The 27690-nt window shown below is 38.5% G+C and overlaps 1 protein-coding gene across 1 annotated transcript; it reads right to left on the bottom strand.

The window, feature by feature from the left end:
• Positions 1-11384: 11384 nt before the first annotated feature.
• Positions 11385-27313, bottom strand: KNG1 (kininogen 1). Its single transcript, XM_035557293.2, has 10 exons — positions 27119-27313; positions 24503-24613; positions 23443-23527; positions 20990-21162; positions 19202-19309; positions 17938-18019; positions 16678-16850; positions 15117-15224; positions 14085-14174; positions 11385-12614 (listed from the first exon to the last, which is right to left on the bottom strand). Exons 1-10 carry the CDS (start codon positions 27311-27313, stop codon positions 11892-11894), a joined length of 1848 nt encoding a protein of 615 aa, XP_035413186.1. The 3' UTR covers positions 11385-11891.
• Positions 27314-27690: the final 377 nt, after the last annotated feature.

The raw sequence follows: 27690 nt of genomic DNA, 5'->3' as shown, positions 1-27690 counted from the left end.
CGTCGCAGTTTGCATTAGGAAATTTCAGAAACCTCCTTTTAGAAATCTCATACCATGATCTGAGCATACCGTGAAGCTGTCACGCACTTCACGGGAAACATGGAAGATCCCAAGTTCCTCTCCTGCATTGCACTCTAGTCTTTGCTGGAGTTCATACCGTATATTACGTGATTCCCACAAGCGGGGCAGAGAAAGCGATTGTAGACAGAGTTTATTCAGTGTAGGCCATGCTGAGGATCAAGATGACTTGTTAGAGTGTTGTTAGCAAGAAGTAATGTTTTTCAATTCATCATTCCCAAAGGATCCTGCCTAAACAAAAGCATGCTTCCTCGGATGTAGGAGTGGATAGCAAAGATTCTGGAAAGTCTCCAGCGGAGAAAGAAGGTTTGAATTCCAGGAGACCCGTGCTTGTTATTTAACTGCAGTCACAGGGCTTCATTAATGCTAACTCGCACTTTTTTTTGGTCATTCCACTGAAATTACAATCTGAACAAATGAAGTAACAGCAGTTTATAAAATGCAGTGTTTTTAATGCTCTGAGAAAGGCCTGATTTGTATTCTTTAGTATCTTGGGGTAATTTGAAATCCACATCATGGTGATTTTAGCACTTTAGGCTGCTAGGTTTGCTTTGTCATCCTTTTAAAAAGTCATTTTACAACTTTGTTCTGTTCCGACAGATATTTCTATTCTTTGTAGCTGTAATCAGACTTTTGTTGTGAAATCTCCAAGATGCCCATGCCGAGTGAATTGAAAGTACTTCCAGACACGGAATTTTCTCTCCTAGTCAAAGCTTTCGGCCATTAAGGAACACTGTCAAAAATGCTTAACTGAATTAGGAGCCAAGCACTATGGAAAGCCAGTGGGGTTTAGGCAGCTTTAGTCCATTTATTTGTCCCACCCAGAGGACACTGGGTGGCCAGGACCTTTTGCTGACCAGCTGACTCACTTGTCTGCAATGTGCGCACGGTGGTTTGCGGCTTGCGCTCCCTAATTGCTTCGAGCACAAGTCTCCAAGGGGTGTTCCTGCTTCAGATTTGCATGGTTTGTTTCTTAGCCTAAGTCCTCTCCTTCCCAGCAATGTTACTGAATATTCCCAGCTCAAATACTTAAAACAGAAAAATAGATTTTTCTATGATTTTCTCAGTCTTTCAGGCCTCTGCATGCTGTGAAACGCGATGTTCATAGTTCCAGGTCTTGAATTCTCTCCTTGATCGAGTGACTACATTATTCCTTACTGTTGTTAAGGCTTGTAGTCGTGCCCAGGACGTGGCATCAGCTTAGCTCTGTTCTCTGTTATGTAGAGGACTCCCAGGGTGACCACAGGCATGTCATTCTAGCAATAAAATTGAACAGGTAATATTTATTAGGGACTTCCCGTTGACTTTTACTGGAACAAGAAGTTTGCACTTCATTTTTTTCCTCTGTAAGGTGCGGTAATAGTATTTGCCTCAGAGGTTACATATGGGCAAACGTTTGAAAAATGTGGAGATAGGTAACGGGAAGAGGCTTACACAGTCTTTGATAGAAGCTGCGTGCATTCTTTCGGGGTAAAGTTTGTTCTTTCTCCTGCAAAAGCAAAGAAAGCTGGACAGATTAACAGGTGGCAGCTGCCGATAACATCCTGGCAGAGTCCTGTGGTAACGTTTGTTTTTTAAGGCAATTGGAAGACGTCTGCACTACCATGAAATAGTGCATGTCATATACTTCTGCGAGACAGTCTGCAAATAGCATTGTTTTCATTTCTGAGAAAAAGGTAAATTTAACAATATAAGTTTTTATAAAGAAACATTTTTTCCTTCTAATATTGGTAAACCATCCATGTAAATTATTTATTCTCATGGTTCAATTTGGAATCCACTGATGATGCTTGAGATTTATAATCTCTGAGCTGATTTCTGTCATTTCATTTTTGAAACACCCACTATACTTTGTATTTAATTCTGAGTACCTCTCCTCATCGATTTAAAACCCAACACAAAACAGAGTGCTTTTTATGTTCTTACAAGGAGGACCTAGCGCATGCAAGCTGAGAGAAAAACTCCCAAAATGCCCGAGCAGTTCTTTGATTTTACAGGGCTATATTCACAGGATCAGATTTTGTGGTAAAACAAAAATCCCTTATGTGCGTTGCAGGTATGCCTACCTTGATAGATGTCCGCGTGCTCTGTGCCCTGTTTAATGAAGTCGTCAGATGACTCTTTCCCCATCCTGATTTCTGCCTTGAAACATCAGGCACGCTGCTCTTCAGAAGGATTGCACGGTGCTGCAAGTTACGAGGGCCCATCTCAGATCCGTGACAGCAAAATGGCTAGGGTTTGAGCTGACACAGCATTGCACAGAAAGCTGTGCAGTGTGCTGTGAGCATCTTACAGGCTTTTGTTGTCAGAATATTTAAAATGTGTACATCTTTGAACAGCAAGAGCAAGATATCACAGAAATCACTTCGTTATTATTTAACAGAAGCCCTTTCTGTTCATATCCAGCCCTGTATGTCTGCTGAAGTCTCTGTCTCCTTCTGTAGCAGAGCATTTTAACCTCCAAAACGGAGTATTTTGCAGTCTGTAGAGCTTGTTACAACATGTAAACGTTAACAACAAAGATAAATAGTCTGTCGTTAATAAAATGAGCTATGTAGTTAGAGGTAGGGCCTCAAGGCAAACCTTAATTTCTTCAAACTGATAGTTTTCTACACAGCTTTAATGTTTTTTTAAGGAAATGGAACCTATGCATTTCTGCAGGTAGCTATAGCTCAGATTCGCTGAGCTTTATTTCTGTCAGCAGTACTGGCTTAATATGAAATTGTAGATGAGCAGTTTCAGCTTTGTGCCCTTATTTCATCTGCCTGTAAAATGGGAATTATAATCTCCTGTTTTAGAAGTATCCCTTAGATTGTAAACTGTTTACGGCTGAGGCTGATTGCTCTGTGTGCTGGGCTTCAGCCCTGCAGAGCAGTCATTCTGGGTGGGGAGCTGAGGTTCCACCTGGCTGAAAGTTTTTTAAAAAATTAAGTTAAACATTGATATTTGTTTATTCACTTTTGTTTTGTTAATCCTTCTGAGATTTTTTGGATGACAAATGTAAATATTCCAAGGTCTTTAACAATATTACAGATGCATGCTGTTGTCATAACCGCATCTGAAACGTGCGCCTAGGTTGCCAAGGGGGCTGCTAAGGAACTAGCCAGTAACTTTTCAACTCTGTTCTTTGCTGTTTCTTTTTAGGGCTGTGAAACATCCGTAGGCCAGTCCTTAGTTCCAATTGTTTGTGCTGTAACTCATTGCAGAATGCTGTAACATTTTATTTTGTGTGCTGATTGAATACCACCAGATACAGCAAAAATCAACATGTAAGCTGCAATTCATTCTTTTATTTTCAGGTTGTGCCCAAGAACAGCTGCCCAGATTCTCCCAGGATCCACTGATGCAAGCACAGACAGGATGCAGGTGATCACGTTATTTTAGCTCGGAATTACTGTGGTGTTTCTTGTACTAATCCAGGGCATGCAGTTCAGCATTTCTGTCACAGCCATTGGCAGTGACCAGAAACCTTTGTTCTTTACACAGCAGGAGACAGAAGGGAGAGCTCATGTCGAATTACAGAAGTATATTGACTTCTTTATTTCATGCGTGTCTGAAAAGTGATTAAGTTATGATTTACTGGCATTTGGCAATAAGAAAAGAAAATATAAGTGCTGCTATTCAAAGTCATTTTATCTTGTGCTAGATATTTAAGAGCTTTTGGCAATAATTGTTTCTGAGTCTTATGCAGTTGTTTTTTTCTAACATATTCAGCCTTTATTTGTAGCACGTTTTGCTGATTAATTTAAAAGTGGGAAAGTTAGGAAAATCCTAATTTATAAGCAAGTGGATGTTATAGCTATTCAGTAACTACTCAGTTACTGGTGCTTTTTCTTTGCTTGCTCGTTTGTCTTCTGTAGCTTGTGTTAACCATTTCCAAATACATTCTCATATATACTTTTCCATGGATTGCAAGACTACAGGATCTTGCATAACATTATTCCTTTTGCTTTAGCAGGAATTTAACAAGCAAACCACTCATTTTAATTTATGTGTTAATAATAAATAAAGACTCAGTCAAACAATTACAAAATAGTTACAGCTTTCTGGACTTCATTTGGATGTAGTATTTTGTGCATTTTAAACTTAGATTTTTTTCATTTTTTTCACATTTCTGTCCAAAAAAGGCTGAGTATCACAGAGATGAATTTACATAGCTTATCTTTATTACATAGAAGGATTTGTCTCCTTTCCTTTACTATTATTCATTTGCATTGCATTCAGCTCTTTGGGGAATACAACTTTGTACTGTTGGGAGCATATTTTTTCTAAAATCAATCAGATCAGAATTGTGTTTGTTAATTTACCTCACATTGGAATTGTCTTTGTTAATTTAGTGGGCAAAACAAGCCGCATATCTTTATGCAGAAGGAGAGGGAGAAAAGTGAGAAGCATCAAGGACTGCTGCCTTAGAGCTGCTGTTGCCATAGAGCTACTAACGAGAAAAAAACTGCAGCATGGATTTCTGCTGCTGCTGAAGGTAAGATGAGGGCACAGCAAAGGCTGTAGGAGGGAGGGGGAAGGGAGGCAGAGGGAGGGAGAAGAGGAAGAAAGTCTGCGTCCTTGCTGTCTAAAAAAGGAAATTCAGTTTCAGTGTACATGAGCAGAACTGCTGGTGCAGAAGAACAAAGCTATCTCAGTTGTTTAGGGTAGCAAGAGTGATGAGCAAGCAAGCAAGCGCATTCCCTTGCTTTCGGGAGGAAATGCTGCAAAGAAAGGAGAGAGAAGAGTGATTAACAGTTAGAAAATACTGCTGCTTCAAGATACCTGCTTTTTGACGCTGCTTTGGCATTAATATTGTTCCCCTGGGTAAAGACAGCTGTAAAAAAAAAAAATCAGGTAGATAAGGAAGAAGAAAAACTAGTGCTGAAAAATTTCAGCATACGCTTAGGAATTCTATCTGTATTAAAATGTGTCAGTTGTTACATTCAGATGTGCAGCACTGTGAAGCCTTTCAAAGTGCAAGTGCAATTATATTTTCTAAGAAGAGATTCTTATGATAAATTGATAATTTATCAATCTTTAGTTCTGAATGCAGAACTGATATCAGACCTGCTTTCAGTGGAATCTTTGGAACAGGGTGAGATTTGTAGGCCGAGACTCTCCATGCTTTCTGCAGAATTATCTACTAAACACTCATCCCAAAAGCTGCTGCCGCTGTTTCTACATCTGTTTAGCCTGTCACATTGTGCAGCTTTTTGCTCTCATTCCCATGTTCATTCTCTCAGTCTCTTTTTGAGATAAATTAACCCGTGTGCCCTGCCCAGCAAACCCAGCACACCTGCCATGTTTGCGTAGCAGGACCTCAGAGGGATACTAAAGGCAGTGATAACACTGAGTGTCTTCGTTATGTTGATAATAGTATGTTGATATTGCTCAACCAACTGATTGATGTATTATTGAGTATGCTCGGATAGAACAGCCTTTCCTTTGCATTTTTTTATTTTGTAGTTATTGCCATTTATCAAATGTTTGACCATTTCTCCTGGAATTTTGTTTGAAGGTTGAGTCAGAGTGAATTTCTCCAATAGCAGCCTTTTGGCTTGGTCAAGATTCATCAGTTCAGGTTGTAAATAAATAAAAGTACAATTGGGATTCTGAATTTTGTTAGCAGTACAGTCTCTCACTGTGAAATTGTTATTCCTTGAGATTATAGCATTTATACATGCCATTTCTCAGCTGTGAATGACGCTGGGATAGCTATATCGATCGTGAATACATCAGTTGCCATTTCAAAGGCATGTCATGAGGAACTGGATGTGTAAGTGTATTTTTTAGGAGTCAGACTCATTTTGTGAGTCACACTCATTTTGTCAGTGTCGTAAGCTGCAGACAGCTTATCTGCGGTCTTTGGAACCATTCTTTTTACTTACCGTAGTCCCCACTGCAGGCAATGGTTGATGACATCCTGTTCAGTTTTGCATGGGTCCCTTGAGCCAGCACATAAAAGTCAAGGCTTAATCCATGATCGTGATAATCCAGGTGTCAAGGGTGTAGTCATCTTCTGCTCCAAACAGTTGCTAATATCTTGCTGGAGTGAATAATTTTGTATGTGTCTGAGTTCTACAGAGCATTAGGCTCTGCGTTTCATGGAAGTTCACTCACCCTGTGTACCAAATCAGTTTGGGTTCTTCAGAGATCTGAGATGATGCTTCAGTCAAGTATGACCCCATATAATAAAACCCTGTGTGTTGGGTAACTATTCAAGAAGGAATGGATGATCCTTATGCAGATAAAATTTAGTTGTTGTAGATAAATATTTAGTGGAAAGTTATTGTTGCAGTCTTAGATGAACTTAATGTAGGTCTGTGTTGGCAAAAAGAGGTAGCCAGAATCAGTCATGTTGCTAATTGACAGGTTATTCTCATATGCTGCAGGTAATTATCTCTTGCTTATAGTTTGTGTATTTATTGCCACCATCAACTGGAACCAAAGTACATATTCACACTGAAAAAGAGAAGAGCTACAGTAGCGCTACTACACACATGTTGTGGCTGATTAGCTGTGTCCAGTGTGCAAAACGAAGTGCAGATGCACTACAACTGTCTTGTTGTCTTGTGCTAGACTGTGTAAACTACAACTAACCAATCTATCAGCTTTAGAGGAAGTTTCAAAGTCTTCTTGGTTGTCTTTTGGTAGAAAAGGGCCTTTAGATAAAGGTAACCTAAACAAAGGGTTGTTTGTAAGTCTATTAATCTGTCTGCACATTTGTACGGAACTCTGAGGAAAAAGGAGATCTTGTACTTTGTGCTTGTTTTTCTGCTTCTTCAGTTTGGTTTATTTTGTGGGAATGGTCAAGAGAAGAAGGAAGTATGACAAAACATTGCCCAGAACACTCTAATCTCTGTATTTGAGCCAGGAAAAAAAAAGCAATTAAGCCACTAGTGCCGCTGTGATTATTGCCAGGACCTGCACCAGTTCCCAAAACATTTCTAAATGCATGAGCTATTTTTGAGAGTTAATGCTGTCCATAATCACCTTTTTCTGTCTTGCAACTGTACTACTCAGTGTCCAGCTCTCTTTCAAGTAATGGTTTTTCTACACCAAAGGCACTAGCTGAGTGCTCCAAGGCTTGATTTTTAGACATGCTGAGCACTCACAAAGCTATTTAAAGTTAATGGGAGCACTGGTTTCTCAGCACAATTTAAAATTAGGCCTATGTGCTTAAATAAGATTTTTCAGTTTAGGTGAATTCAGAGCGATTATTTAAACAGTCTTATGACAGCTAGACACCTTCTGGAACTGATTTTTCTTTTTCTTTATGAGGCATTTTGTCAATACTGGATTGATTCCTGGGAAGTTGTGTTATGTTGCATTATATCCCTTGATTATCGTTATTATTATTTTTGGTAATCATTGCTACTATTTTAGTTAATACACAGCTAGTAGAACAGCTGGCACATAGGTAATGAAGTGAATTCAGCTATAGTAGATTTACTTTTCTGTGATGCTTTATGGGATTAATCTTTTTTCCTATTAAATTGAATGGAAAGGAATTCACTTCGGCTAAAATGCTTAAGGGTTAGAGAGAAATAATGTTCCTTTATCATTTAAATTTATTTACATGTGTCTGGTGGATTTTTCAAGGTACTGAACAGTAATGTTTTGGGCATGTAGGTAAAAATATTTCTTTAAATGTGCTACGGATCCCATGTTTTGTTGATGACCATGACATTTCAGTAGTACTCTGTTCTTATCTACCCCAACTGTTTTTTTCCTATAGTAATCTAAGTTTAATTAAAAAAATGCCCTCCCTGGGTAAAAGGTATACCCTCACTCATTCCCCGCCTGAATCAGTTTTGTTTGTTCACTCCCTTGTTTTGTTGTTCACACAACTACTCTTTCATTTCAAGTAAAGTTGTGTACTAGGTCTCCTGTAATGAGTGCTTGCAGTGGAAGATGGAGGGGTCATCCACTGTACTTGTACAGTGACTTCTCACAAAAGATGTTTTGGGTTCAGGCGTATCGGTTTTACAGCAAATGTACTTCTTTTGCATGAATCTGGATTCTGTCGGGAATTCTTTGTGACTCACTTTGAACTGAAACAGCAAGGTTGGTTCACGGTGTGAAACCAGCAGTTTAACGTCTGGTTTTGAAATCACAGCTCAGCAATGTGCGATCTGGTATTTGTGGCAGAAGGGATCACAAGATCAGGTTTCTGTGATCTGTTATTACGTACTGAGAGGAGTTACTCCTTTAGAGCTTGTGTTTGAGTTTTCACTGAGCAGCAGATTGAAACCAGTTCAGTAGCAGCAGTAATTTTAGTATTCATTGTAGCAAGATGCCTTACCCAATTAGGAAAACTTCCACTCTTTCCTCCTTAAAGCAGCCTTCCTCTTACTTTGGAATGCGATAGAAACATTGCTATTAATTACATTTTACCAAGACAACTTTGCTTAAAGCATAATTAAAGCTGTGGAAGCTGAATTATACAAATCTGGTTTTTGTAAACACAGCAGAATCGAGAATCGTGTGTGAGTAGCTGGTTGTGGAACTGAAAATATCTATCTCCATATATATATATATATATATGTATATTTTAAGAATACTTGAGGAATCTGAGCTTCAGATTTGGTATGGCTCTGTCTATACATCAGTGACCATGTCGTGTTGCCATTTCTAATTTTCTAGCCATTTAGACCCATTTTATCCTCAGAGCTGTAATTTCTGAACTGGGAGCAATAACCTTGCTGGCTGGGAGACTTAAGAAAAAGAGGAAAGAAGTGGGTTCTTACATCTCATCAAATCCCAGTATTCACTGTTAGTTCCCCCCGTTTTCTGTTGTTCGGTGCCTGCACATCTCTTTCCCCTGGCTAGTTACACGATGGGAACATAGCATTAGAGGATGACTGGAATTGCAGAGTGTGATTAAAAGGTCACGTCTGAATTACAGCAGAAACCCAGCAGGCCATTCAAAGTAAAGCTGGGATTTTTTCATGTCGGTTAAAATACGTATTTTTGTCTCATTGCCACAGATGGAATAAACAAGAGAGAAGAGAGACAGTAGCAAAATGGCCATCAGGGGGCTCTGGTTCTCAGCAGTATCACGAACAGGCTTAATTCAGACATATTTTCACACCCTAGACTCCTATGTCCAATTGTTTATACCAGGCACACTGCGTTTTATCTGATGCAGGACTAACTATTATTTTTTTTACGTTCACGAAATTACACTTACAGCATTTATACACCTGGCACATAATAAGTGACTGGTGAGCTTTTTATGCGCATTTGATGGAGCTTAACGTTTAATCCTGGTCGCACAGATGTGGTGTTTGATTTGCAGTGTTACTAACACAGACGAGGCGCTGAATGTTGAGCCTTTCCTGGCAACCACAAAACCCTAATTTGGAGATCGCGTTTGAGGATCAGGGATTTTACTGCAGCAGAAAATCTGCCATCTGCTGGCCGAGGAGAAAAGTACTTGTTAAGCGTTGGGGTGCAAGATGAAGAGAGCTCCAGTGACAGCAACGGTAGGAGAAACTGGTAGTTTTGCAGAGCTTTTCAGCAGCAGGTCTGAAACAAGCTGGGTCAGTAATTTTCTGACAGCATATCTTTCCACCAGAAAGTACTGTTCTGTTACAATTAAAACCTTCTGTGGGAGCACGTCAGTGAGAAATTGGAACGTTCCATCCTCAAACTGTCAGCACATACTGTTTCAAAATGTTTAGACTTGTGCACTGATTTCTAGTCCAGAGTGATTTTTTTTTTTTCAAGTAATGATTTTTGTACATTATAAAAACAAGAAGTCAGAATTGAAATTGACTTCTTTGTATTAAACATTAATGAAACCTTTCATTATCACTATGCTAAATTCAAGGCAGTGAAGAGTCCAGGTTTATATTATCCTGCTCTGGCCACTCAATCTCTGCTTCACGACTTCTGGCCATGTATCCATGGCTCTGTAGGGAGAATATGCCAAGGCTCTGACTGTCTTCTCATTCTTAAAGATAAACTGTTCAGAACTTACACTCTTTTTAATAGTATAGCATATGCAAAGAATTCTCAGTTATAGCCAGAATTATCCTAGTCAATATTCAGAAAAAATAAAAAATAAAACGACATAACTCTCAAGAATTTCCTTTGTATAACTCTATAAATTTAGTACTTGTCATGTGCTAAAAAGACAAGATAGACTTTGCATTTTATCCTGCAAGGAAAGGAATGAATGAAAAAATTGCAGGAGCTGATTAGCAATAGATCTTGGAGTTCATAAGTGTTTCTGATCATATATCACCTGTCATGACAGATAATTATCTAATAGATACCTATATGGTGGCCAATTAAACTGAATTAAACAAAAGTTTAGATCTAACCAGACTGAATTTATATTCAGAATGACATTTTTTAATTATGGGTATCATGACTTCTTAAATACCATTTTTATGGGGTTTTTAATACAATTAATTAGAAAGAAGAAAAAATGGTGTACGCAAAATCGCACGGATTCTTCCTCAATGACTCTTCCTATCAGATAGGCAGAGTTCGTCTGATCACAGTGTGCATACCTACCACGTGAGCTAGGGAAATAACACAAGTTTGTTTACATCTGGAGGAACCAGGCCCAGGAGAGGGGAAGTGTGTTTACAATGTCAGGGAACGTTTAGGTTCAGAAAGTATGAGTTCAGTTCTGTGATTTGTAGGGGTCTGCCCTGTCATGATTAGAAATACCCTCCTGCAGAAGACTCTTTGCCTTTTTTTTTTTTTTTTCCCTTTTGCTCTTATCTCCTGTTTCCAGTTACCATTTGTAGCACCTGACCTTTTCAATAACTTTTTATGTGATTGCATAGTGGTTCTAACTGGTGAACTGATCTGGCATTAAATCATTTATTTGTCTATTTATTGTGGGGTGTTTTTTCAGCCGAGCGAGTTATTGGATCCATACACAGTGAAAATGCATTTTAATTTGCTGGAAATATTTGCGTTTTAGTTAATGTATTCCACCAAAATCTCAGACTTTGATAGGTACTCAGAGACTGGGCTGAATTTTCTATTCTAAATTAAGCACACTCTTATAGTGGAAGAAGGTAGACAAATTTTAGATAACTTAAGTGTTTGTGGTTCTGTCATCTGCTCTGTAACGTTTGTGCACCTCTGCCGTCTGAAAATCTCACTCAGCAGGCCTCTGCTGTGCAGTTAACATACTATGCACAGAGAATAACAGAACGGCTTTATTGAGGATTCTCTCAGCTTTCCCCATTACCTTATTCAGCAGAACAGCCTGCTAGTGACGGACTGCTGGCAATATTGCTTCGAGTCAAGAAACTGACAGGTGAAACAGGTTCCTTTATTTTATTTTGTTTTTTAAAAGATACACTTCAGGAAATTAGAGAAATATTATTTCAGATATCTAAGAAAGGCATCCTGGCATTACGTTGGCTTGCTTTTGTCTTACACATACTTTGTTGAGATTTTTCATGTAGTTTCCAAATTTTTTGTGTAATTGTTTTAAACCTAATACAGTGAGAAGTGATGCAGTGGTTGACTGTGTGCTTCCAGCAACGTGAGGCAGGCGAGATAGTCATGATTGTAACTTCTACAGCAGAACACTGTTGACTTGCCTGGTCCCTTTGCTAGACTGGTTCTGAATCATTGGTGCCACGCCTGAGTTATGTTTTTGTCAAATATGCAAAAGATATGCAAACTCAAAGTATTTATATATGGTCTTAGGTCCCTAGAAGCTGGTGACCTACGTGAGTATCTTAGCTAAAAGAACAGGAGCTTTTGCCTCTTAGATCTTATAAATCTCAAAAGGCAATAATTTTCTGTTTTTTCTCTGTATCACTTCCGGAGAGGATCCAACAATACTTGAACTATGGTAAAGCGTCTGAAAGATCAAAGCTCATCTCTTCATTTTGGGGAGGCGCTGAGGTTTCTGTTGTAGGATTGACGTTTTCCACAGCAGAAGGCAAGAGATCCTCATTTGTGAATTCTCTGGGAAAGCTAGAAGGAACTGGAGGGTCCATAATTGATTTCCAGGGTTTTCCAGGACATCTGGGCAGAGGAGATTCTGGGCGATCTGGCAACCCATCAAATAAAGACATATCAGGAAGATCTACTGATTCTGCAGGACTACCAGTTTCCTTTCTTGCAACCCCTGAGTTAACTAGCTCTGATGCTGTTTCAGCACTGGGTGATGGGAAGGTTTCCTTTTGGTTAAAAACCCTTTCACTGGATTCCTCAGAAGATTCAGATTTGGGATGTTTATGTTTACCATTTTTACTGTTTTTTCGATGCCTACACCTGTGGCTGGTTCTGTGCCCGCAGTCAGTTTCCTGCCTGTGCCTTTTGGCAGACTCATCATCCTTTTTAAATCCATGCCCGTGCTTATGCCCATGCTTATGCCCACGTTTATGCCCGTGTTTATGCCCAGGTTCACCTTCACCTTCTTGCTGCTTTCCATCATCTTTTGTTTCTTTGCCAGGTGCTTGATTTTCTTCTTCATTTCTATCAGATGATGGAGTTTGATCCATCTGTTGTAGCGCAGCAAAGCTTCGGAAAGGAGTGAATCCTGGAGGCCTTCGTAGAAGTGTAGTCTAAAAAACATTGCAGCATTAGCTGTATTCGTTACACGAACAAGAGCAATAGCTTCAGATTTGGGGAATTCAGAACCTAATTGCAATACACGAGTCAATTATCAAAAATATGTTATTAGATTTTTGCAGCAAACTTAATAATCTTTTCTATCTCTAATAAGCATGAAAATACAAATATCCTCCCCAGTAACTCCAGAGTATTTTAACAGCTCTCTAATAAAAGCACAATTTATTTACCACTTAGCCCAGAGAAGCTGTGGATGCCCCATCCCTGGAGGTGTTCAAGACCAGGTTGGACGTGGCCCTGAGCAACCTGATCTAGTGGGTGGTGTCCCTGCCCATGGCAAGGGGGTTGGGACTGGGTGATCTTTAAGGTCCTTTCCAACCCAAGCCATTCTATGATTCTATGAAATTCTGCCAACTTAACATGGGAATGATGCTACGGAGAGGAGCACACATAAGTATGTGTATTTGTTTTAATTTATGAATAATACAGTTGATTTCTAGGACTAAGTTTCCCCGCTGGTGTTAAAGTATAACATTTTAACATATAAAAACAATTTATTCTGAAGTTTGACACATCTCTGTATAGTCTAAGTGCAAGAATATACAAATGATCTGTCATTTTGTCATATGAAATATAGGTATGCAGTTTTTCTTGATTTGACTTACGAATTTCATAGGATTGCTTAGAAATAATACATGCAGGTTAACACTAAAACACTTATTTGTTACTGAGGAATCTCTTTTCCTCCATCAGTGTTCCACTGAAAGGTGAAGACTGAATGCCTGGTGAAAACATGGGTTTTGTTTCTGACCACCAAAGTGTCTGATCCGTATCTAACTGCAAATCAGGGTTGTTTAGGGTGGAGCTAAATTTGAAAGTTGTTATGGCTACAATATTTTAATGGAAACAAAAGAGAGCCATTTATTAGTTGATATATAATGAATGAATAGATAGTTATGAAGGTCCTGAGCAGAGTGAAGTTGCTGAATACGAATACAGGTTAATTAGTTTCACTTTATTCAGTATGTCTTCTCTTCTTGATCAGGGAGCATGGGGATCCCTGGATTTATTTAAAAACAAACAAAAACCTGCAATCAAATATGTTTTTGGCAATGAATTACAAATAATTCAAAGAAGTTGATGGGGCTCACTACTTCAGAACTTAAGTGATAACGCATAGGAGCAGTCAACAGACAATGTTCTCACTGCCCTGTTGCCTTTTGTTTGTATTTCTGTAATCACTGTTGTCCACTGTCTCATGTCGTGGCAAAACTGACTTTGATGTCACAAGTTGCTGAGGTTAGAGGGCGAGAGGGAAGAGTGTGGCATTGCTGAGGTCTTTAAAAGAACAATGTATTCCTTTATTTTTGGTACAAAGTAGGGGATCATTTGGAATGGGGAAAGAATTTAATGTCTGTCTTTGTTCTATTCTCTTCATTACCAATTATCATAAGTAATCATACCATTGGCTGGCCTTCAGAGCAGTTAACCTTGGCAGAGGTTTCATCCTTCCATGGGACCACATAAATTTGTGCTTCACAGTACAATGGTGGCTGTTGACAAAACAAAACAAAACAAAAAAGCATCTTAAGGCAACAACAGAAAAGAGGAGTGCACGCAAAAATATTAATTTTTAATACTTTTAAATACTAGAAATTTTACTTGGATATCAATGAAGTCTGTCTTAGTAATGGAGAGGTCTGTATTGAGACAGATAACTGCTTAGCTTTTTGAGGTTATAGGATGCATTCAGCTTTGGATTGGAGATTGGATCTTAAAAGACTGGGTTGTTCATGCCCAGCACTTTTGGAGCATTATTTAATCTTCAAGATACTCCTAACAAATATTGTTTGATGATCGTATTACCTCTACTAAAATTTCAGGAAATTGGGGAGGAGGAGGGAGAAGCAATTTCTTTTCTAGGTAATGCCAGCTGTACTAACAGTTTTAACTCTCGGAGGTAAGCACTGTTCATATGGTGGGAAAAAGAAGTGGAAATAAGGCTTTTCTTTCCCAAATAGCTCCTTCAACAATGTTTTCTGGGCCTATCAACACTGCTTTCCAGTGTCTGGAACAGATTTTCAAATTAGCAGCACGTACTCCAGAAGCATAATTCCTTTGTGCACCAGTAACACTAAAATCTCCTGCTTTCTTCAGCTGAAAGTGCCACAGGTTCAGGAGCATTGCAGTCATTTCTTATCACAATAACCTCCTTTCTTTGATTCTTTAGTATCATAATAAAGTCCTTTTTGCTTTACAGTGAGCACTACAATACTGCAGTTGGAGTGACTCAGTTTAAGCTTCATGTTTTACTGCTATTGTCACTGGTTTGGAGTTACAAACACTGGAAGGTATCCTTGTTGAAGCAAAAACTTATGGGGAGAGGTAACAAGAATCGGGATCAGATGTGAGTTTACTTCATGTGCTTACCAGTTCACGTGCAAATGAATTTGTCCATTAGGAACATTACAATTGGCAACATCCTCATTACTTACACTGTCTGTTGTGGCTTCACAGTTTTCATGAAGCTTTTCAAACTCTTTCTTTGAACAGTTTGTCTTCTGGGCTCCAAACGTTAGATGGTAGTTTTGTCCTGCAACCACCTGAAAAATCAGCAAGAAGGCTTTCTGTGGTGAAGGCATTTTTACTGAAAAGGGTTCAGAGAAAAGATGGCTTTCTACAAGCTTATACTACTTGTAGTCTGTAAGACCTGACCCCTGGGACAATATATGTTAAGAACGATATTAAAATATTTGACAGCAAACCTGTCTGCTTCTAATCAACTCACGTATTTATTCCAGTTTCCATTCTCAGAAATTCCAGCATAGCAACTGTAGGAGGGAGAGAGAGGTCAGAATAACGGGCCCACAGTTTTGGCTTTGTTTTATTGGAAGCCTGTCGTAATTTATTAATAACAAATGAAATCATTAGAGACACTACTGCAGGGAGCCAAATATGATGTAAGAAGAGTTGAATGTTAGTAAAATGAAGTGCGTGGTGAACAGGCTCAGTTGAAAATAAATGCATTTGCCAAATGTATTAAGGAGAGAAACCTCATTGTTTGAAGAGTGTGCCTGGTACAAGCTGTCTTAGTATTTTTACACAGCCCGAGATAACGTATCCTGCTATAGAGACAGCAGGAAAAACATGAAATTGTCTTTTTAAGTCCCTTATTAAAAATTATGTGTGTTAATATTGATCATGATATGAAACATGAGAAGGAAAAAATGTTTAAATGATGAAAAAGCAGAATTCTTATTAGTAAGATAAGTTGTTCGGGAAAACTTATGTATGCTTCTAGTGCATTCTCCAGTGGTACTGCTCATGCTCATGAGAAGTTCTCATTTGAGAGAATTCATTCCTTCTCATGCTCATGAGAAGTATTTTCTGAACTTCTCCACTGTTTTATCTTCAATTCTTTCCTAAACCTCTGTTTTGATATGTTGGGACAGTAAAGTAGGCAAACAGAAATGCTGACCAGTATTATCCTCGTGGTTTCTTGTTCTTTAGCTGGATTTATCTGTGTATCTTGTTATTGCAGAGGTGTTTTCTTGTGGGCCTAGTTGGAGTATTATTAGCAGCAGAATTAGTGTATGAAATAACAGATTTATGAGGGGAATTGGGAAGCCCCATTTCTTGGAGCTTACAGCTACTGTAGATGATGCCTAAAATAACATACAGAGTATTGGTGTTGTGGATCAAGTGAGTAGTTTTGCCTAATAAATCTTTTCTACTTTTAAAAAGTCTATGGAATGTCACAAAGGCTGATTAAAAGGGGTACTGATACAGAAATCAGATAGACAACAATTATGTTTAAAGAAAAAAAATCAAGGACTGGAGATGTTTCAATCCAAGCCAAGGTGGATTAAATTTCACCAGAAAAAGTGTGTAGATCCCTCAGCTACCATGCATATCAAAATATAGAGAGAAACATTATTTGACGTTGAAATATTAATGTTAGCTAACACTTAGTTCAGACCAGTAACACTGCTGTGTCTGTTCTTCATTTCTGTGGTATATGGAGAATCAGTTCTAAAAGGAAGAGTGAGTCCCAACCTGCACTGTTGCTGATTCTATTGCTCCAGCTTTATAGTAGAAGTCATCATTGGTCTCTGAGTTATACTTCTCCATAGAAACCTCCAGCAGTTCCTTCAGTTCTGGACTGTCGTTGGGGATAGCCCTTGGACAACCAGCGCAAATGAGAGTGGGAGGATTTACCACGTCTTCAGCTGCAAGAAACCAACAGATTTCAGATCTAAGGAACAGAAGTTTCAACATAAATAGATATAGGCTGGGAAAAACAGTTATTCTTAAACCCCTGCCTTCTGGCAAACTTCAGATTTGAGTCTATCAAATTAAGCCAAAACAGAGTTGTGTTTTATATGATCAACGTCATTATATATTGGTTATCTCAAAGAGCACTTAGTGTCACATTCGATACGTAACAGAAAAACAAGAATTGTGTGTACTGACTGCAGATAGCTAGCAAATAAAGGCAGGGAACAGCTACATGTATGGAAGAACCTGAAGCAGGGAAAACAAGTGGTGCATGATATTGGCAATGAATGGGTGTGTTGAGGAATATCATTATAATTTATGGGAGAAAAGCAAACCAATGGGTGAAAATGCAGCACTTACTGCATAGAGTAATGCTGTACTCCCTGTTCTAAAGCTCTGAAGCTGTCACAATCTGTGTCCAAATAGATGGCTGCAGGAAAAAGTGACAGTAAGAAAACCATCTGGGGGTGTGATTGTAATGAACTTAAAATTCTAAGTAGCTTACTTACCAGAGGAAAAGAAGACAACCTCTAATGTATGAAATTTAAGTATAAGTATTCAGTATGAAATACATAATGGTAGTATCAATAGCTGAATTACCAATTTTGGACAATATCTTAAAGTCCTCAGCTCCGTTGCCTTTCAAAAGAATACATTAGAGCTCTTCGGAAGGTTAGGTGGAGTTACTTATTTAGTGTGATTTTAACTTGGTTGTATTTGTGATGGAGAAGGAAGTAATTTTTGTAGGAAGCAATACTCTGAGTTTATATCTGAGAGTCAGCAGGCAGCGCCATGTCATAGCAATAGGGCAGTACACAAATGATAAAATAAAACTTTCATTTGCATATGAAATACTTGTAGGAAGTCAAAAACATTCCATGGTAATACTTCATTAAGAGGCGATGCCATTTTTATCTCAGAATAATTGCTTTCCTCTTGTTATTATCTGTTCTTATCACTTGTGTTTTTGTCTCTTTTATGACTGTGAAAAACAATGAAATTGTAGAATTTTCAGAACTGATCGCACCAGTTACATACCTGGGAACTTGCACTGGCTTACAACATCTACAATCTCTGCCTGAATACTTTCATAAGCTTTGGCATCACATTTTCCTATACGCTGGAATTAAAAAAAAAAAAAAAAGTCCTATTATTTAGAAATAATGAATAAGCTCACATCCTAATAGCTTCTTGCTAACAGAGTAAGTCAAGCATACTGCTGATAAATCCTTCCTTTGATATACTGGGAGCAAGCAGCCTGACAGACAGTTTGCACAGCCAATAAATGATCAGGGTTTAAAAGGACCTCTCAGAGAAATTAAAACCATAAAGGAGAAGCTGAAGGAACTATCTGTATGTATTCCAAAGACAGGAAGAGGTTTACAAACAGAATCCTGTTTTATGGAGAACTCACTGGAATTTGTCTCAAACTGTAAAAACCAAGAGGAAGATTACGCAACTAACAAATCAAACACTACTGAGTTTCTGGGCCTGCTTGTATTCATCCCAGTGCTCTAAGGGAATTGTGGTAGATGATGTGCTTAAGATTGCCGTGGTATTTTAGGGCTGGAAGGAAAAAAAAAAAAGTGATCCTGTTCTTTTTTACATGTCATAAACCCATAAAACTTATGTCTGTACCCTTCAAATTCTTAGAATAAGGAAAGAATTAAGGGGCATGAATACATCAAAGGGAGACGGTTTTATCGTTGTAAACAAAGGTTGTATTTTGTAGATTTGTCCAAGTTCTTCAAAAGGATCGACAAAAGTGGGTAGAGACCTACCTTGTTGATAATGTATGCTTATGGTTTCAGAGAAGTTTCAGTGAAGTCACTTATCAAAGACTCTAAAGGAAACAAATTAACTGTAGAATAAGAGGAAAGGCCCTTGGCATGGATAGATATCCAGTTAAAACACACAAAACAGCATAGGGCTAACGATCAGTCTCACAAAGGCAGGAATTCAAGAGCTGGGTATCACAGAGTTTTGATCTGGCAGAAGGAAATTAACGTAGAGAAACGTGAAGTGGCGCACATGGAGAAACCCATCCTAACGCCATGCTAGGCACTGAGCTGGCTGTTGCGATTCAGGATCTTAGGGCTAAGACACTTGAAAATGTCATCCATGAAAATGTCTGCCTTGTAGTTTATAGACAGTTATCTATAAACCTGGATTTAAACTTCATTAGGTAAGTAAGACTTATAAATACATATAAATAAAATATAAATATGTATTTGAGTCAGATCTCAACCATTATTTTTTAATATGATATTTTTGTGATAAACAGGTTTTGAAGATTACTTACGCCTCTAGAAATGGTTTTGCACTCTTCAGTTAACTCTTGAAATTGTGCTTTGGAGCAATTCGTCTCTTTGATTTCATATTTGATTATGTAATTCCATCCAGCTACCACCTGGAACAGATATTTAGGAGATATCTGTGTTATGTAAACTAATACAAATGTAGAAGTTAAACTATTAAACTCAATCAGCAAAGAAAGCAACACCAGCCTTTTAGTGCCTCCCATCCATCGAATGACATTGAGCCATACAGTGCTCATGGCAAAAACAAACCCAAAAAGTGTTGTCCTTGTGATACAGGAAGTAAACGAAGTCATGTAGTAATTAGAAATGCAGTTTGTATTCAGATCCTGCTTCTGGCAAGCCTACAGCCTTGTAATGCATGGTTCCATGCACTTTCCTCCCAAGAATCTGTTCCTTATTACTCCCAGTGACGGGAAGTTGCTCTAGATGGATGACTGCACTAACGCAGCTTGGCAGTTCCTGTGTTCCTGAGTAGGTGACATAGTAAAATAGTATGTGAATAATGTAACTTTACACTGCTGGCATCGTTTGTTATTGAGTGTCCTGCATTTGTCATCTACTTGTAATTCTGTCTGCTTTGGGCTTTTTCCCCTTTTCCTTTTTTGTCCAGATTTTTGATCTCTTTCATTTTCTCTTCAGGAAGCAGTTCTGTTTCCCTCACTGTGGCTATTGATCCTCACCCATGGAATGTCTCCATGTCAGAGTGTTGTGTCAGGTAGTATTGGAGTAAAAAAAGGGAAATAAGAATCAAATATAGATGCTTCCCATCACAGATCAGTTAAAGTAGAGGGCTCTGACTAGTCTCTCTTGGCCAGAAATGACATGATAGCTTAATTTCCAGCTGCTGAATTGCAGTCTCTGTGACATTTGGTCATATGGCTTAAGTCTTGTGTAAGCTTGTCTTTCAGCTAAGAGGATCATTGCCTTCAGTAAATAAAGGAAGAACTGTGAATTAAATCATGGGTCAAATTGACATGAGACTAGAAGATTGTTTTTGGCTAAGCAAATATGTACACCTTCAAAGAAAATGGTTTGTAGCTGGTGTCAGGTTATTATAAGCTAGTTAAAAAACAAATTAGAGACTTTGCTTTCCAGCAACAACACACCAGGAGAGCCTTTCATGGGGAAATAACTGTTGCATGGGATACTAGATAACAAGGAATTTCTGCGACCTGAGCATTCATTTCTTGCAAAGCAGATATTCCTCTGTGCAGAAATCTTTCAGCCAGTGACATGCTGACTTCTTGTTTTTCATACACATTTTTTCCTTTATTTGGTTTAGCTATCCTATAGTGGATATCAGCTACTGACATACGGGTCCTATTGCATTGCCAAAATGTAGGTGCGTGCTACTGTTTGAGAGGCTGTGGAGCACCCGAGACATCTGCACAGGCTGGCACAGACCGTAGGAGAGGCCTGTTCCTGCTGGAGCTTCAGGGAGAAGCCAAGAGGAATACTCGAGAACATCTGAGATGACACAAGATGCCTGTGTCAGCACTGAATAAAAACAAACTGGTGCTGAACACTGGTTAATTGCAGCTGCAGAGAAAGTGTTTAAAATCAGTTTATAAAGTTGACAGCTCTGGAAATTCTGTAGGTAACAGTTTTTGATTTCTTACAAGTGGAGTTATTTACACGGTCTACACTCTATATGCGTTCCATTCACTTCTGTTACGAAATGTAAAACACCTTAAAATCAGAAATGAATACATAAAACAAACAAAATACCTTTTTTTTTTTGAACATGTAGAGAAAAGTCCCATACAGACCTGTCTTTTAGCTTCCTTTATTTCCACAAGTTTAAAGAGGGTGACTTCACCACTGTGCTTGTTAAACTTCTGAATGGCTCGCTTCAGAATTTCTGATACTTGTAAGCTGTCGCTTGATATATCATGAAAGCATCCAAGACATGTAGCCTTAGAAAGCGTTATCTTGGGTGGAACTGGAAAAGAAAGAAACCAAAAACATGCAGGGCTTCGTGTAAAGAAGCCTAAAGTTTTAATTTTTCATGTCTGGGAATGAAACAGAAGGTTCAATGAGCAAGAATCTTTTTCTGCTTGTAATAAGAGCGATCAGCAAAACCCAGATTTCAGTTTCACAGAATCATCTAGGTTGTTTCAGGGCCTGCAAAGACATTCACTGTATTTAGATGCTTGCTTCTGTGTGGGGCGGTAGGGGAAAATTTCATCCATGATATTTGGATCCATCAGTGAACTTAATTCAGAGGAGTAAATGAGTTCAGGAGCCATCAGATCTCTGAAAGACTTTCCAGGTAGTTTTGGCACCAACAAGGAGGAGTGTTATCCTCATCCACCTCATCCAGTTAGGGAAGAAATCAGTGGAGGTCACAACTAGAAGAGATGTTCTTCAGATCCTTCAGAGCTCACCTACGGTGTGCAGCTGCTTCCTGTGCTCACCGTGTTTCAGGAGGGGGACTTGGACAGGAGAGTTTTGGCTCAGCCACGTGAACTGCCCTGACTTTGAGCTTCTTAGGGACTGTAGACGAGCTTTTCTACTGCTTTGTTGCCTGAACTCTCCCTGCTAGTCACTTTGGCTGCCAGTTACCACTTCGTGTTACCCTCAGGCTTAACCAACTTGGTTGTCGATAGGCAAGTTTGATGGGGATTCTGTTTCCTTCTACTAATCCTATTAACTCTCTTTCCTTTCTGGTAATCATGGATTGGATTTTCATAAATTAATTTTATAGTTCAGTACATAAATTAATTTCATGATTCAGTGAGCTTGGGAATCAAAGTGGGACATTGTGTGGTCTCTGTGGAATTGAAATAAAGTTTGTGTGCCTGATCCTCAGCTGGCAAAAATTGGCTTTAATGGAGTTATGCCAGCTTGTACCAGACAGGGAACAAGTCCAGGGTCAATATATATATGTTATAGAAAAATGACGCTGTTTTCAGGGAGTAATCGCCAAGAAGATAATAAAACAGCACACCCAGTTCTAAAAGGACTGTGTTCTCAACATTTTTATACATTTTTATAAAAGCTGAGCAAATGTATATGCTTTTTTCAGTTGCTATAATGTGGTAACGAGATGAGCTTCTTAGGCTGGATATGATTATTTTTTTTTTTTAATTCATGTATGTTTTTTTAGCTTACTGAAAGACCCAAATGCTAATTTCCCATGCACTCTCTGTGAGATTCATGCACCTTTTGTTGGCAACTAGATGTCACCATTGCCCTGCAAATGTATTTGAAACCAAGTGGCCTTTATGCAGTAGTAGAGCATGGAGTTTGTGTGTACTGCAGTTCCTAGAAAGACACTGATTGTAGGTACAGATATGGTAGCTTTAAACAAGATAATAAGGAACAAAAACCAGAGATAACCTGCCAAACAATTCAGAAGTCACGGTAAATATTTTTGTAGTTAATATGCACTTAGCTCCATGCTACCGGTTAGATGGATATTTTAAAACTAGCTTGGATTTGTCTTACATGAATGCTAGTTATAGATACGTAAAGATCTCAGTTGCAAAGCTTTCAAACAATGCGACTTGATAAAGAAAAGTACTTCTTTTGATAAAGAAAATTATTATGTGAACATAATAGTCATATATGAATGTCTTATAGGCAAGAAATGTAGTACTCAATGTTAAGGTCTAAAAGATAGTATACCTTCTCTCTTACTTGATTCTATCCCTACTGGATTTTATTATTTATTAGATGAAAATTTCAGTTGGGACTAGATTTTTCTTTAGGTAAGATTTAACAGAAATGATATCGTCACTTTTAGTTTGGAGAAAATTAAGATACAGTTTTGTCGTAATTTTTTTCCCTATTCATTTCTGGTACAATTTCATACTTGAATAAGTAAGGACAGAAATTTGAAGTGTGATAAGGGGTATCTAATCTCTAGGTTACTGATGTGCTTTTTGGTCTAAAGCAAATTAATTTCAACCTGGTATAATTCTAATGTTTGAAGAAACTTGCTACACACCCAAGTGCCACTTTAGATCACCAGGTAACAAGGTTGTCTCCATAGACAGAAGTTACCACTGCGTCACTGGCTTAGCTTATATATGCATACAAGTGGAGTGAAAATTTTACCTTTAACATGTAGTTGCTTATGCAAGATGATTTATGAGTGTCTGAACAGAATGATGAGGAGCTCCTACCTTTAAAATTTCCTGAAAGCCTCAGTACGATGTTTTCCCCGTTCTTATTTGTCAATGTACTTTTTGAATGCTGTCCCCAAACAATTACATACCTGGAACAATTTTGCAATCTTGTGAAACATTACTTGTTCCTTCAACATCGTTAATGTGAACTTGAGCTGTGCATTCTCCTGTTTTCTGCAAATACATATGACAACATTTGTCTTAAGATTGCTTGATGAAGAAAAATACTGTGCTATATATTCCTCTAGTTATTGAACAAAGCTGACAGTTGCAAGTTCAGTTTGGGAAACAAGTTGATATGTTCATTTGTAGTTATGTCAAATTTGCTGTTTTGTTCCTGGAAAAGGATCTGTTTTGTTGTTTGTGAGGAGAGCAGGGGATGAACTGAGCATGTAATTTGGAAGATAGCTTTGTATCATGGTTGATGCGTGTTAATTAATGAAGAATTTACAGTCAGAATAAAGGAAGTGAACACATCCTCACAAATAAATCTAGATAAATACATAATTTAAGCAATTTCCTCTCTGCTGATACAATATATACAACAATGATCATGACATTCCACATTGATTCGCATGCTGTGGTCACTCTCAGCCCTTTCTTTGCATTGTGTACAGTGTGACATATGAGTGACCTGCTGGCTATGTGTAGCATTCCTGCATGCTACGTGGGCCTGATTGCACCTCCTTTAGGTGCTCTGTAGTAGCATGAGCCAGACAGGCTTTGCACTGCTAGCCACCCTCTGGTGAATGTTCTGCCACAGTGGCTTCCATATCAGTGGTTTTCTTGGTGCCAACCTGAAGACAGTTTGGTTACGCAAGTTTACATCAGACACAAGTACCAGAGAGTCTGACAGCCCTCACACTCTCGTTGTGCAAGTATCTTCTGTTGGATTTATTGTGAACCTTCATACTGACCCTCTGAAATGATCCTTTCTGCTGATATTTAGGATTTTAATGGTAAACTCACAAATATTAGTGGTTAACTTCAGGGTTGTAAACAGTTCTGTACTGTACTTTAGTCCTATAAGATCCCAAAAGCCACAGAGCTAACAAAGTTAAATTCTGTATTGTTTCCCAGGATGCTGCAGTCCTGGCCATTATACTGATGCTTCTCTACAGAGAACCTTTAAAGAGGTTAGACACTTACTGCTTCTGCAGATGCTTTGTAATCACAATCCTGCCAGAATTTGTTCTCCTCAGCGGCACAAGTGGTCTCTTGTATTCGATATTTCACATGGAGTTGTTTGTCAGGACCTACCTGGATGAAAACAATATATAAGTCATCATTTGCATAGTGATAAATCTGGACATCAGTGAAAAGATAAGAGCTTTGAGGGGTAAATACTATCCTGGCAATGCCTAGCCTGCCTTCACATCACGGTAACAGGGTACTTGTGCTGCCCTGCCTACTTGGGGGAAAGGGGCAAGGTGGGGCTCTGGAGCCAGCCTTTGGCTGTACTTGCAGTTTTTCTATAGGCATTAAAGGCTGAGCTGCTCTTAGGGGTGGCCTCAGGAATTCCCTAAGATGAAATACAGACAAACTATTCAGCAAAGTTTAGCCTGACCAGTGGAAGCATTTCTGATGTTGGTAAATAAGTAGGGGGCATTTTCTCCTGGCCATAAACAGAGCAGTAAGCCTCTGCCTACAGGGAACGTTAACACACTGCAGTAATTGTGGTTCTTCCTTCAGAGGACATACAAAGCCAGAAGTTCCTAGTAATTTACTGCCACTAAAAATGCTCTGCTAGCGTACTATTTCAAACACAGGCAATTGCTGTACTTTAATATTAATTCTCCTAGCAGTATCATTTAAGGATAATGAAGTAATCATTCTTGGTTTAGTGGTACCAAGAAAGAGAAGCTGAGTTGACATGGGTGGAGTATTTACACCGGTGTAGGTGAAGACAGAATTATATTCTGTGTTCTTTCAATTCCTGTTGTGTGTTGCTACACCTATGTAGTATACCTAAGTAGAGGTATGCGATGTAATGGCTGCAGGCTGTAAAACAGGATGAAAGGGTCTCTAGAAATATAATGGAGTTAATCCTCAGCAGGTGTAAACTGACATTTATGGAGCTGCATCAGATTATACTGTCTGGGATGTGGATTTAAAGAGCCAAATTGTGTTGTCTGTTACAGTTTTCTAAATCTGGAATAAATCAGTTCAGTGAGTAGATGAAACATGTGAGAAGAGACATTGTTTCTGCATGTTATTTGTTGTTGGTTTATTTCATTATTATTATGAACAGTTATGTCTTTAACTGGGGCAGGTTCAGTCTTCCACCAGTCAGCTTTTATGTTTTATTACCTTATCAATAATGAATGTACATGAATATGTAATAACCAGCTATTTAATTAATGCATTCAAGATTGTGAGACTAGCAATGAGTAAAATCTATACCCTTTTTGGAAAAAAGAATGCACAATATGAAGAAAGCTCTTTTGTGGATTCCTTTTCTCTGTTTTTTCTTAACATCACAGTCTGATCAGTGATTCAAAGTAATAATTCATTTCCACCTCAGATCTTTTAAGAAAAGGCAGTATATCGAGAGAAGGGAAGAAGAAGAATTGCAATAAATGTGTATTCTTAAACATAGAACGTTATTTAAGGTAAAATACTGAAAATAACATCTGTCCTTTGGAGAAGGAAGCAGTGTTATAACTCTAATAGAAGGAAGCAACAAGGAAGTCGGTGTTATAGCTGCGGTATAAAGATGTTTGCATTTGGCTGTTGTTGAGGATGCATGTAGTTCTGTGAAAACAGTGGGATTATTCATTTGTTTAATATTAATTATATAAAGGCCTTGACAGACTTTAGTCTTTGTCACTACAGGCGAAGATCTCCCCACTTTGAAAACAGTAAAACCAGAGGATAGATGCCAGGAGGTGTGGGCGGTTTCCTGTAAGGCATTTAGCAATTCATGTCCCCTTTTGAGCTCAATTTCTATCTGGGTAAAAAAAAAAAAAAAAGTGTCTTGTGACTCTGGAGTGCAAAATATTCTTTCTGACACTGAGTTTCTTGTGTTTTGCATCTGAAAACCCAATTCAGTAGAAAAAATGCTAATGTTGTTTTCAAGTAAAGTAATGCTTGTCATTATTATGGTAATACCATTTTTGTATGCCTCTCAGAGGTAAATACTCTTTGTTAGATTAACTTTGTACAGAAGGACTCCAGGCAAAAGATCATGTTTCATTCTTTTTTTCTTCTGTAATTTTAGCTGTCACCCTGTTTGACTAAAATATCACCTAGTGCCTTTAGATACATCTGTGACTCAGGACTAGCATCAATCAAATAATATTCACAAACAATTTATTCACAGTATTGCTGAGCTTTATTGGGTCATTCTTTCTTTTTTTTTTTTATGCATGACACCAGCTCTTCCCAATTCAAGATAACATCCATTTTTTTTAATAACCATTGATCTGAAGAACCTTACTGATGATAGAGAGGGGTAGGATTCCCAAAGAAAGGAGAAAACTGAATGGACAAGTAAGACACGTTTTATTAGTGATATAAGTTTCCTGTTCTCTACTCCTTGCATTAATAAGCAATTCACCAGCACCACAGCTCCATTGATAAGAACATCCCTGCTTGTCATGGTGACAAATACCTCACCATGCAAGCCATTTCTTTTATTTTTTTAAACTTTTTTTGCAAGACACTTTGCTGTCACGCTTGCTATATTTTGTGAATGAGACGGAGCAAATCTGATTCAGAGCACATAAACAATTCCAACATGTTTTTTTTGTGAAGTCTACTTACTGTTCTCTTGGCTTCCATCACCATGTACAGAGCAAATTGATCACCAGAAGTGCTGTCTCCATTATATTTCTTCAGTGCTGTGTCAACAGCTTCGAAGACATCAGGGTTATCACAGTCCAAAAACTCAAATGGAAGAGGGGTGGCTCTGCTAGAAAGAAAACTACAGCAGAGTGCTAGCACAATGAAAGGTTTCATAACTGGACAAAAAAAGGCGCCCTGAATGAGAAGGGTTGTTAAAAAGCAAATGGAAAAGGAATGCCTGACAAAGATTTAGTTACCTCTTCTGTTTTTCAGGACCAATAGCAAAGTAAACAGAATGAGCAGTTGCTGGGGTTGGTTAGTTCTCATCGTGCCCTGTTTATACTGCAAATAAACTTCTGAGTTTCTCTAAACAAACTTTGTGTGGTCACCAGAATGACACTAAGGTTATCCACCTGCCATCAAGATAACAGCTAACTGGCTGCAGCTGGACGCGGGTTTAGACTAAGCACAATGACCCCCAAGCAAAGGAGAAAGCAGTGTTTGTGGCTTTCTGGCCTTTATTTTAACACCAAAACTGCTACTCGCAAAGA

Source organism: Cygnus atratus, chromosome 9, assembly GCF_013377495.2.
Source record: "Cygnus atratus isolate AKBS03 ecotype Queensland, Australia chromosome 9, CAtr_DNAZoo_HiC_assembly, whole genome shotgun sequence".
NCBI lineage: Eukaryota > Metazoa > Chordata > Aves > Anseriformes > Anatidae > Cygnus > Cygnus atratus.
This window is presented reverse-complemented; position numbering and strand designations above follow the sequence as displayed.

What these genes read in the sequence shown, in the direction of transcription:
- KNG1 (XM_035557293.2), bottom strand. Translation starts at nt 27,313, where the DNA reads ATGAAACCTTTCATTGTGCTAGCACTCTGCTGTAGTTTTCTTTCTAGC. An exon ending in GCAAAACCATTTCTAGAGGC is followed by an intron (nt 18,020 to 19,201) that starts GTAAGTAATCTT and finishes TTTTAATTCCAG; the next exon opens with CGTATAGGAAAATGTGATGC. An exon ending in GTGAAGCCACAACAGACAGT is followed by an intron (nt 14,175 to 15,116) that starts GTAAGTAATGAG and finishes TTTTGTCAACAG; the next exon opens with CCACCATTGTACTGTGAAGC.